At 37.4% G+C, this 12,119-nt stretch overlaps 1 protein-coding gene across 2 annotated transcripts in view; it reads left to right on the top strand.

Moving 5' to 3' along the window:
- The window catches only part of VCL (vinculin), a gene marked incomplete at both ends in the record, with an annotated part of 56,127 nt that overhangs the window by 30,982 nt on the left and 13,026 nt on the right, over positions 1-12,119 (top strand). For both annotated transcript variants that reach the window (XM_079535265.1, XM_079535264.1), the window contains 5 exons: positions 5,804-5,894; positions 7,206-7,353; positions 7,845-7,998; positions 8,938-9,113; positions 10,235-10,425. In XM_079535265.1, coding sequence (XP_079391391.1) covers positions 5,804-5,894; positions 7,206-7,353; positions 7,845-7,998; positions 8,938-9,113; positions 10,235-10,425 — 760 coding nt within the window. The remainder of the gene's footprint in view (positions 1-5,803; positions 5,895-7,205; positions 7,354-7,844; positions 7,999-8,937; positions 9,114-10,234; positions 10,426-12,119) is intronic.

Below are 12,119 nucleotides of genomic sequence, written 5' to 3'. Positions count from 1 at the left end.
CTCTTGTGTTGTAGACTTAAACACTTGTGAACTCAGACTGTTAAAATATGTATTTGTCCATCAGTTTTGCAACACTGTTATCACATTATATAATTTTGTCAGTGATGAACAACGTCTTTGGAGATGGTTGTCTTGATTTCAAAACTAGCTTTTTTTCTTTACAAGCTGGGTTAAAGAAGTGTGAAACTTGAAGGTGGCCCAAAGGTTACTGGAGCTGAATGGTCACAGAAGTCTTAGTTTTATTCACATTTGAGTCCTGGTGTGGTTAAGTAACCATGGAATATAGTACATTTCTCTTAAAGGGTTTTTTTTGTTGTTGCTATGTAGAGCAAATGTAAATTGTCATATTTCACAGGTGTAAGTTAGGTATAAAAGAAACTGTTCTGTGCCTTAAGATGGTCCTGTTGCTTGGCATCCGCAAGTAGGATTACCTGTGATTTTTTTTTTTTTTTTTTTTTTTCCCCTCTACTTCCTACTCAAAAAGACAGACTACTGTTGTATTCCTTGTGAAGAGGGCCTGGGGCTTCAGTTAATTTTCAGGGTGCTTTCTTGAACACCAACACCCTCCAGCTGCTGTCCATTTTTAGCCTGGATATGGAATTAAAATTTAAGTGTTTACTTAGCACAAAAAAATGGGCTAATCCAAAGAGCCTTGCTGTGAAGCAGGCAAGTGGGCAGTATTGGGTCCTTTTGACTCAGCATTAAGCTGTGTAATTAACTGCAACTGCTTAGCCTGGAGTTCTCAGGCAGATACTGAAGATACTGCAATGTACAACAGATCCTAAAGCTGTTTGATGGGTAGAATCATATAAAGTGTTACTGTGGGCTTACTGAAGAATGCAACTGCGCAATTCAGATACCTACTTTTTTTTTTTTTTTTTTTTTTGAAGTAACTTGAAATAAATGGCTAAAGTGATTTTTTTTTTTTTTAAGGGCTTATAATATAAGCAACAAGTAATGGTAAAATTTGAAGAAGGTATTGGAATCTGAAGCCAGGCTCATTAACAAATAAAATCTCATGCAGAAAATCTAACCAGTGTAATCTAGGCATTAAAATCACTTAGGGCTATATTGTTTGGCACTTGACCCTCAGTTTACCTTTTGAGTTATTTTGTCACTATCACTTCTTTATTATGACTACTTTATGCATCTTTGTTTTTGTTCTTCTGTTTCTTACCCTTTTCTCACCTTTAGAAGGTAAGCTTTCTTACACACCCTACACCTCTACCTTTTACTAAAACAAAACAAGCATGTATGTGGGATTTTGTGCTGTGTGCAGACTGTGTGCTGTGCAACTTCTTATTTGTGTGCCAGCTGTAACACCATACTTACATGTTTACACGTTGAGGTTTTAAATGACTTTTAATAGGCAAATGTGTAGAATTGGCTGTCACTAAGAAAATGGCAATGGCAAGCTGAACTGCACTGAAACTATCTTTCTGAATCTGATCAGAGCTACCCCAAGATTCTAGAGCACATTGTTGTTGAATGCTTTTGTGTTAGTTTATGTTACTAGTGTTGCAAATAAAGGGTCCAGTCATGCAGGAAAAAGCTTACTGCATGCCCAGAAAGCTTTATTAAACTGGGGATTGTCCATTCCTTAGTGTTTTGGCAGTAGCCTTCTTACAGTTCTGATGGTTCACATTCTTCAGGTCCAGGCTTTAAACTTCAGATTTTTTTAATGTACATATTTAAATTCAGGTTTATTTTTAAATTTAAGTGCTCTTGTATTTTAGGAAGTGCAAATGCAGTTCTATTTTAGTTAAATTTGGAAGCTTTCCTGGTTTTGAAAAACAGAAAAATGACTTGCAGAAAGTTGGCAAGCCAGTCTTATTCTTACTTATGTTATTGCAAGGTACGTTAAATAAAGGATTTCATTAAGAGAAAGGTTGGTGTTCTGGCAGTATCTCCACATGGAAAATATTGATCAGTATTTGTTATGTATGTGAATGTAGTGCAGTGAAGTGTAATTGAAGTTCCATTTCACGCTCTGAGCAGAGAATTTTTAAAATTTGTTTCTGCTTTTGAATGAAGACGTTCACAATTTGGAGCTCTATCACTGGGCATTAACCAAACAGTTTTGACTGAAAAGCAGTGAGATGGAGAACTAGTTCTCTGCTGGCCCCATGTTATTGGCCTTTTCCTTGTATTTGTGTGTGAGTGTATATATGTGTTTATTTGTTGAGAGGGAGAATGAAATCTCTTAATTTCTACTCAAGATGACTGTTGCATGCGTTTCATGCCTGATGATTAAGGGAAAGATCTTCCCATCCACTTCTGAGGCAAAATTCAAGACACAGCCTTGACAATTTTCTGTGTACTACATCCTAATGTTGATATTAGTTCATTTTGTTTGTTATTCTGTCTTGAATTGTTTATATGTGAGTGTATCACAAAATCATCATAGATGTGGAAGGGACAAATGTATAGAGCTAGAACTGAGGCTTTACCATAATCTACTATGGTTTTGCTACAGACTCTGAAGAGCATAGTGCTGTTACTTCACTGCAACAGCCTCACACAAAAAAATGCATATTCTTTAAATAACATGCTGATTTAGAAGTTAAATACTGAGCAAATGAAGATCTCTGACAAAAATCTTAAAACAAAAAACCAAGTGCATTGATGTGTTCCATTTGCAGTTCTGTTCAGTTTTTTCTCATTGTTTTACAGTGGTTCAGTTCTTTTACACTTCTCATTTTTTAAAGAATCATGAAGTAATATACAGTTTATATGCCTTCTATTTCCATAAGGAGTTAAAAGTTTGGAAGCTGAGAAGTCTAGTATTGTGTAGGGTTGAACCCTGGATGGTGACTAAGCTATCTATTCTGCCAGAAGGCCGCCTTTGCCTTTTTTTCTTCAACATTCCCTTCTTTGGTAATGAAATGCAGTTATCACTAGGCTAGACCACTTAATTTTGTCAGAGGTTGTATTTTATATTCAGCAAGGGAAGTGTAGGATTTATTATGCTCATTTTAAAAGGCAGTGTCAATACCACCTGCTCCATGAATAATCTCAAAATTCTTGATAGTCTTGTACAAGCATATTGTGAATAAGTGCTCTTTTGGGAGTGGAATTTTAAAATGCCAGCTTGTTCTTTCCTCTTCAGACAGTGTTACCCTAGTTGTTTGACTTCATTGAATTAAGTTGTTTAGCTCTTTTGAATAGATAATAATGCTGTTGGGGAACTCCTTTCCCCAATGGGGGGGGGGGGGGGGCAGTGGGGAAGACAATTGGAAAAACAAATTTTTTTTTTTTTTTGTGACAAATAATTGTCATGAAATGTTTTGCAGGCCATCTGGAGGAATTTTTCTTTCCTTATTTGTACAGATGTTCTGCTGGCAAATCCCAAAACAGTAGAATTTCCTATGTATTGAACTGTTTGGGCATTCTAACAGTTCAAAGAGTCAGGAATTTTACTCACTTTCAGGCAGTAAGGCCTGGAGTAAGCATGTCTCCTTTGTGCTGTTTTCTCATTTTCTTGCTTGTTAACCTGGGTCAGGGGATAAGGCCAGGCATCCCAGGATTGCTACACCTTTCTTGCCATACCATACAGAACTGTGGCAGAAACAAAAGTGAAATTATTACATATGCAGTACTAATAAGCCTGGTTAAGAATAGATTCTAATTTCTTATTTAAAAATTACTCATCTCCTTGCAATGGAGACTCCTTGTCAGGCTAAAGCTGAGAGGGCTTCCCTTCCATGGCAGCTTTAGCTGCGAAGATGGAAAATCTGTGCTTTACAAGCAGCCTGCCTGGAACACTTTGCAACTGTTGCACTGAGACTTAACCAGGTCTTTGTTTCAAATAGGAAAGGGACACGATATTGTTGCACATGCAGACTTCAGCAAAGATTTGCACAGGATAGCAATATTTGTATTGCAGAACAATTAAACTCTGTGGCCTTTGTATGATGAATGCTGGTATTGCTTGGATAATGGTGAATGCAGAAGCTGAAATGCCCTTAATTTAATCACTTGATAAGAAATTCAGATTCAGAGCCTTCTTTATCATTTTGCTGTAGCTGCACTTCTGCAGGCAGCTGAGATGACATAAAAGCCTGCTTTAGTAAAAAGAGGAGAATGGATATTTGCCCCCTCTCATCCATCCAACACTTTTCTCAGCCATCCCACACCTATCATCTCATGAGCACACTAAGCAACATCTGTCACCTTATTAAAAATTCAGTTAATCCTTTTGTTTCAAATTATTTATGGGTGGACAGGCCTCCAGTAGGCTATTCATTCCAAGCTGAAGTTACTCCAGCCCATACATAAAACAAGAGAAAACTCTAATACCTCCCATCACAGCTGGTGAGGTTTTTTCCACATACATTTCAGTGTTTAATTTATTATATACTTATTTGCTTAACTCTTGTCATATATTAAATGCACAATTCTCACACTGTAGAGAAGATGACTTGGAGATTATTGTGCCCCCTCCCAACCCTAGCTGAATGTCTTATCCTTTAGGTTTTGGCCTAAGCCCTGAAGCCTGGTTTCAAGGTTTAAGAACCAGTCTTCCAGGTGCAAAAAATTCTGCTTTTGTTGGGCTCTTTTGGGCAGTGATTCAAGAGCCTTTAAAATCATCCAGCATTATCATTTGAGCTGTTAGAAAGTTGCTTGCTGAGTTGCATTACGTGAATTGCTGAAAGACTGACATATCTGAATAAAACAGGCTTTAAGGCCAGAACGCTTATAGCAAAGTAGGACTAAGAATGCAGAATGAGCTGCTCCACCAAACTATGGTGTTTTTTTTTTTTAGCATTGTCAGGGTATCGCATGTTATACCAGATGACTGCTCCTCGACTGTGGGAGCTGGCTGCTCTCTGTAGAGCTGGACATGGGTAGCAGCACAGGGGCAGGCTTCTTTTCATCATCTGTATACTAATCATGGGATGTTATATTCGTTGGAAATTTTTCCATTACATGTGTGGTAAAAAGCTGTTTTGGCTTTCTCCCAACTTGTTACTTAAGGTACTTGTTACTCTGGTAATATATATGTAGTGTTGAATAGAACAGAATAGTTCCTTATGAAGGGACCTGCTCTGTTGATTGTCTTTCCATTTGTATAGGGCAGAAAACTTGTGGTCTCTAGGGAGGAAGGAGACATGAACAATCAATAGGGCATGCAGAGAGATGAGGAGCAGGTAGTTCTACCTTTTCGAGCTGAAGACGTGCTGAATGCAGCATAGCAGTCAAAGGAACGGCTTCTGTAATGCTCCTGGGAGAGTTCTGAGTTTAAAACAGCCATGGGTAAATAAGTGTGTTTTAAGTCTCTGTAGAGAGTAAACTCCCTATTTGAGAATTGTAGGAATTAACTATTGGTTGAACTTCATGTGGGCAGCAGTTATTTGACTTAAAACAACAGAGCAGGTGGAAAATGCAGATGTGCAGTCTTGTGCACAGAAGTTGCAAAACTCACTGGCTGATTTCCATTTTTAAAATGTTGACTCTAATCTTCATGCTATGATATACACTAAGGAGAAAAATGGTACTAACTCTGAGATACGTGCTTGTTAGAGCTCTGACTTGAGAAAGTAAAACACTAGTAAATAAAGAGACAGAAACATCACTGAATCTGCATGCGTATTTCCTGCATTTTGAGTGAAATGAAAATGTCTGTCTGACGTGGAAAGAAGTGACTACGATCTGCTAGTTTGGAAATGGGTTTTGAGCTGCTTACTTGGATGTGTTTCTGTAAGTAGGCTGTGCTTTATATAACTTCTGTCTGCTTTTGTTAAGTTGGCTATTTGTGCTTCGAGCTTTTGAAAATCATTATGGTGGTTTCTCTTTTGCAAAGGACACTGAAGCCATGAAAAGAGCTTTAGCCCTAATAGATTCAAAGATGAACCAGGCAAAAGGTTGGCTGAGAGATCCAAACGCACCTCCAGGTAATAATAAAGATAACAAACAAAAAAACCCCACAGTGTTTTGATTCCTCTTCTTTTTTTTTTTTTAAGCTGCGAGTAATTCACTTGTGTGAGGCAAAATTTCCTTTGGATATCAATAACTTACAGGTAGTGAATCATTTTGAAGCAGCCCATAGGTAGTTTTTTCATTATACCCTGGAAAGCAAACAAATTGTGTTTAATGATCTGGCAGTCTTTCTCCTGTTTTAAATTGTCTACATATGCTCTGTATAATGTATGTATTTTTCTTTGCGTTCCACTCATGAAATAGAAACCAAATAAATTGCATTGAACAGTACTGAACTGTTGCTAATCTTTAGAACTCCTCCTTCTGTATTTTCATGTTTGTATAACTTTAGGTTTTTCTAATAATAATTTAGGTATTATTCTTTCAGTCCTGACAGAAAATGCTTAGCAGAAAAAGTGCAAAATAAGTACTGTAAAAACAGTTACCTTGGTTTATATGAAATGCTTTGTGTTAGTGTGCATCTTTAAAGTGAGTAAAAGCAGGTGGAGGCCTGTTCCATTTGGACTTTAAAGATCATATCTGAAAAACTTCCTCTGAAATTGAAGCCAAAATAATACAGAGTTGAACGTGAATTATTGTTACCAGTGGAGCTGCTGCTTACACTTCTGATCTCATTCCCTTGCCATACCCGGTGCTGGCAACATGACTAGTTTCAGAGCCTTCTGTTGTTTATGATGACAATTAAAGCAGTAAAACATTAAGTATTCAGTTAGTAGAGACAAATGCAAAAATAATTCTAAAACTTCAAGTCACTTTTTACTCAATATGTTACTCCAAACTAACGGCATAATATTTTTGTCACCTGAGTGTTCTTATGGCAGGACTTCTGAGCCAATTCCACTACAGTAACTTAATTGAGGAAATGGAGGTGCCAATACTCATAACACAAGAGGGTGGAGTTGGAGGTGGATTGAGGAAAGGGATAAATCTTTCCTTATTGCTCTTTCTGTTCTCAGCCTGAATACATCACAAGTTTTGGGAATTTCTACTTACAGAAATTAAGCTATGAGCACAGAATTTTTAAATTACTTGAAATAAAGTGCACCATTTACCATCTATTATTACTATGCTGTACTGTTTCAGAAATATGATCTCATAAAAATCACATTTGGTGTATATCGTAGATTTTAATAAATACATTCTGATGACTGAGCCTGATGAAACTGGTGTGGTGGGACATTCAGCATTTTATTAAACCAGCAGTTTATTAAAAGATATCAAAGCGTGTATGATTTGATATTTTACTACCTGACTGTACCTTTTAGGGGATGCTGGTGAGCAAGCAATAAGACAGATCCTTGATGAAGCTGGAAAAGCAGGAGAATTGTGTGCAGGCAAAGAACGCAGGGAGATCCTGGGAACGTGCAAAACTTTGGGCCAAATGACTGATCAACTTGCTGATCTCCGAGCTAGGTAAATCTGTTACTTCTAATGGACAGTATTCCACTGCTGTTAAAACAGCTATTCTGAACTCACAGATGCACAGTTTTACTTGTATCATTTCTTAACGTGTAGAAAAGGGAGGCTCTTTGTGTTAAACACTTTTTTTTTTTTAATCTGCTCTTGAGTGTAATAAATACTCCAAATTGGATTGTTGTTGTATCAGTTCATTTTTTGTTGTGGTACTCACTGTCCCCCTGCCCATAGAAAGAAAGAAAAAAGAAAAAGTAAAAAAGAGCCTGTGCAGGAAACCTAGAAAGCTATTAATTATGATCCACTAGGGAGACAGATAATGGTTTCATGGTGTGATATTTACTCCTGAATTACTTTTTAAAGATACGAATACCTAAATACTGTAACTCTTGCAGTAGTTGCTGGGAATGCTTTTAACTACTTTTTGATGCTTCTTCGTTAGAGAAAGGCTTTGCTCAATTCTGAGTTGAATTTGTGATGCTCTTTGGCAGAGGACAAGGTGCTACACCAATGGCGATGCAGAAGGCACAGCAGGTGTCACAAGGCCTGGATTTGCTCACTGCAAAAGTGGAGAATGCAGCCCGGAAGTTGGAGGCCATGACAAACTCTAAGCAGGCTATTGCAAAGAAGATTGATGCTGCTCAGGTACTGCTAACGATTAAGTAAATGCTTCAGAAAATTGTTACATGTCACACTAAGCTTTTGAGCTTAGTAGATGTATCCAAACACGACACAGTTCCTCTTCAGGAACAATATATAGAGAATACTTGTCTTCAGTCAGGAAAATGTTAAATTCATGCATGTAGAGGATGCCATGAGTTTGGTTAGAGCTTTGTTTTTTTCATGGATTGTTTAGCATTGCTAAAACCTTGAGTGTTAGGAATTTACAGTGAGGAAATATCTTTAGGACAGAAAGTCATCTTATAAAAGGAAAGAATAGTTTCAGACTGCACAGGTAAGTTGGAGTTTTGGGAGTGGAATTCAGGGCATAGAACCTACAAACAGAAGCCAATGAAACTATTGTTTCCATTGCTATTTCATTTCTGTAACGCTTAATCTTCAGCGTGGTTACTTTGTGGTGATGATGATTATAAAATAACAAATCTTCAAAAACTGAATAAATATGTGTATGTAGTTAGCCCACATATGTTAGTGTGTGTGTGTGTGTGTATGTCTTATCAGATGAAAAGCCTGATAATGTAACGTTTTAGTAAGGGCTCTGCAAGGAACGTGTTACATTGTGTGCAAACAGCATCTGTTATTTTTCATTGGAACCCTCTGAGATCATGAGTCATTAAAACAGCTAGTTAAGCTTCCCTTCTGGAAATATTGTTGGCAAATGTTGAGGGGACAAGGAATGGACAGTCTTTGGGTAGGTTTCATTTAATTTGTCATGGTGTTCAAAACAGAACGTTTAGCTGACAATAGCACATCAAGGTATGTAATCTCTAGCAATTGCTTTTAGGAAAAACTGTCTGTTAAATCAAGCTCTGCCAGCTGTACCGGTTTTTCTTTTTGTTTATTAAAACATATTTAAAAAGAAGATAGTTTGTCTTCACTCATCTACAACTTCTTTCTATTAAGAACTGGCTTGCAGATCCCAATGGCGGAAGTGAAGGAGAAGAACACATTCGAGGAATTATGTCTGAAGCAAGGAAAGTTGCAGAGTTGTGTGAGGAGCCTAAAGAAAGAGATGATATCCTTCGTTCCTTGGGGGAAATATCTGCTCTGACAGCTAAGCTGTCAGATCTGCGACGACAGTATGTATTTATTGTCTCACCATATATTTTATTTAAATTACTTTAATTTGCAGTTTAAAGTTGTAAAATAATTAATCAGAATATTAATGATTAATTTTGGAATGTATTTTCCTCCAAGAACTGTGAATAGACATGTTATGCTTCTCAGCTTATTTAGTAAAAATGGAATGCAAATAACTGTTCAGTTCTTGGGGGGGGGGAAGTTTTTTAACATGCCTTTAAAAATTTCGTCTGCAAAATATATTATCATTTTTAATGCTTTGGTTTAATTTCTACCCTAAAGCCTGATTTGCAAGATCTTCCTCCAAATGAGATTAACTGGAGTTGTATATAAAAGATATTTTTTTCACTGCCTATGAAATATTTTGCAGGCAATTGCCTTGGCGATGTCAAAGCACTTGAGAAGAATGAGATAATGTGAAATTTCAGCTTGTTTATGCAGACAATTATCACTGTTTTTTGCTCAGCGCATTACTGTCTGGTGGGGTGGATTATCACAGATTTCAATCTTGAAGCAAGTGTTGTGGAAGCTGTAACTGTACAAATGTGAGAAAACTGTGCTACGTAGTATTCAGGGCTCAGCTGTGCCTAGTATTTCAATAGCAGTTTTGCACAGGGTTTGCTTGAGAATTGAAGTGAGAGATGATCGTAGTAAAAATTGTGATCTTTAAGTTATGGCCAGTAGCAGTATGGAGATGATACTTTTTCTTCAGAAGTTACTCTTCAGATTTTTCTTGACGTTTGCTGCTGTAGGTTTCCTAATGCATTATCCCTTTTCTAGTTTATGAATAGCCTCGTGTCTGTTGCTGCTTAATTTTGTACTTGCAATCTGCATAGCATTATTGCAGGTGATCATGGTTATGGGAAATCAAAGTCATGAATGATATCATACCTTCTTCTGCTTTAGTGCTGCATTGAACGAAAGTAATGTCCAGGTGCTACAGCAGCAGAACGGAATGGGGATTTATGGATGGCAGGCATTATTTTTTCTGAGATTCAAGTCTCAAGTTTGACCTTACTGAAAAGATAAAGTACCATTCTTTGTCATCTTTTTCCTGCCAAATTAAATTTGAGATTAGTTATGAATGACCTTTAAGTGACTTTTTTCTTTAAATCCTCAGTGGGAAAGGCGACTCTCCCGAGGCCCGTGCATTGGCCAAGCAAATAGCTACATCACTTCAGAATTTACAATCCAAAACGAACAGAGCTGTAGCAAATACTAGGCCAGTTAAAGCAGCTGTCCATTTGGAGGGCAAGATTGAGCAGGCTCAAAGGTGGATAGATAATCCTACAGTTGACGATCGAGGAGTAGGTAAGTTTTTCAGCATGCTCTTCTCCTCTATCACAATTTTCTGGTGTAACTTAATTTTTAAGAAAAAAGAAAAAAAGCTAGTGCTTCTGAGATGGAGAGGGTGAGTAGAATCTCTTCGTTGATAACATAGTTCATGGCTGGTGGTTTGTAGCCAAGTTTTTACTGTAGAACTATCAAGCTGGCTGGTAATTTTCTTTGTGGAAGCGAAGTTGACAAAGATGGGGGAATGCGTATTACAGAACAGACAGACTTTTGGCTGCTCTTTGCTCTTAATGTCATTCAAATATAGATAAGTAATCAAATCCTTCACAGTCCTGATCTAAAAATGCTACTACTTGTATGATTTCTGGATTATCTGAGGAGAATGCTACTTAATGAGAAAAGTGATCTGAGAATCCTAGGTCGCTATCAGCAAGCATATAATTATCATTCAAGAATGATGGCACTAAAAGCTTATTGTAAAACATCTCAAAGTTCTTGTTTTGCTTCTTCTGATGCTTCTGTGAGTAGGTGGATGAACCTTCAAGACTGGATTCAGTAGTTCTTCCCATAGTAATTAGGCCCAAGTAGCACAGCTGATGCAAGTCAAAACATGCCTTATAAGAAGCAGTAATAAATGTAGACATATAATGACTTTCTAATACCTTTCCTTATATCTGTGAAGGTAATTCCTATTGTGTGAATAATGAATGACGGATCATGGAATTAGAGATAGTGATCCTGATAGCTTGGACACTCGTGAAACTAAGCTTTATTTGCAGAACACAAAACTCTGCTATTCTCTGGATGTGGAATAGTGGAGTTGTGTACTCATTCAACATGCTTTTGGCTCATCAGGAAGCATAAGATGACCAAGAAGGCAGTAGATAATTTTTATGAAGTGTTTTGACATTAACTGAAAATCTTCGCAATTGTATTGTTTCTCTTGAACATAATACAATTTGAGGTGCTTGACTTGAAGAAGCACAAAACCTAAACTTATTCTTTTAAGTTCAAGAGAGTAAAAGGGAACTGAAATCACCCCCAGAGCCTGTAAATACCTCGTTAATCATGAAGCTTGTATACGTACTGGAAGTTTGTGGCAGGAGCCAAAGTTTCTCAGTACTGGACATGTACTACAGGATTGAATCAATCGTAATGCATAATGACAAAAATCTATGAAGGGTGTATGGGAACTGCTGAATCATGGCCTGAACCTCTGATTACTTGAGGTGAGCAATGAGTCAGCCTGGGAGCACAGGTGAAGGCAGTTCACCTGTGCTGCCGGAAGGGGTGGAGCTGTCTCCACCTCTCCTAGACCTATTTAAGAGCTTGTAAGTGAGGTTGCATTGAGGTTATTGGATGGAACTTTAAGGTCTCTTCCAACCCAAGCCGTTCTCTGATACGTGCTCTGGACAGCATTTCTGACCTGATTTTTTCAGCCCTATGATAATATGGAAATATTCCTTCAGTAATCTCTCCAGTATGAATGACCATGTGATGAAATAACATCTGTGTGTTTACAGGTAGACTGAGGTAGTGCAATACAAACTGCATTTTGAAGTAACAGTACAGATGGCAGATTACTATTCTTCTTTTCATAAACACTTGTCACTTCATCATGCAGTTACATTATGAATAAGGTTAGTTAGGTGGCAGCTAATGTAATTGCTATGGGCAGATACAAATCAGGCAAGTAATTTTGAGCTTGATTA

Source organism: Tetrao urogallus (assembly GCF_951394365.1).
Source record: "Tetrao urogallus genome assembly, chromosome: 5".
Taxonomy (NCBI): Eukaryota; Metazoa; Chordata; class Aves; order Galliformes; family Phasianidae; genus Tetrao; species Tetrao urogallus.
The sequence above is the reverse complement of the archived record's forward strand: the minus strand, read 5'-3'. Positions and strand labels throughout refer to the sequence as shown.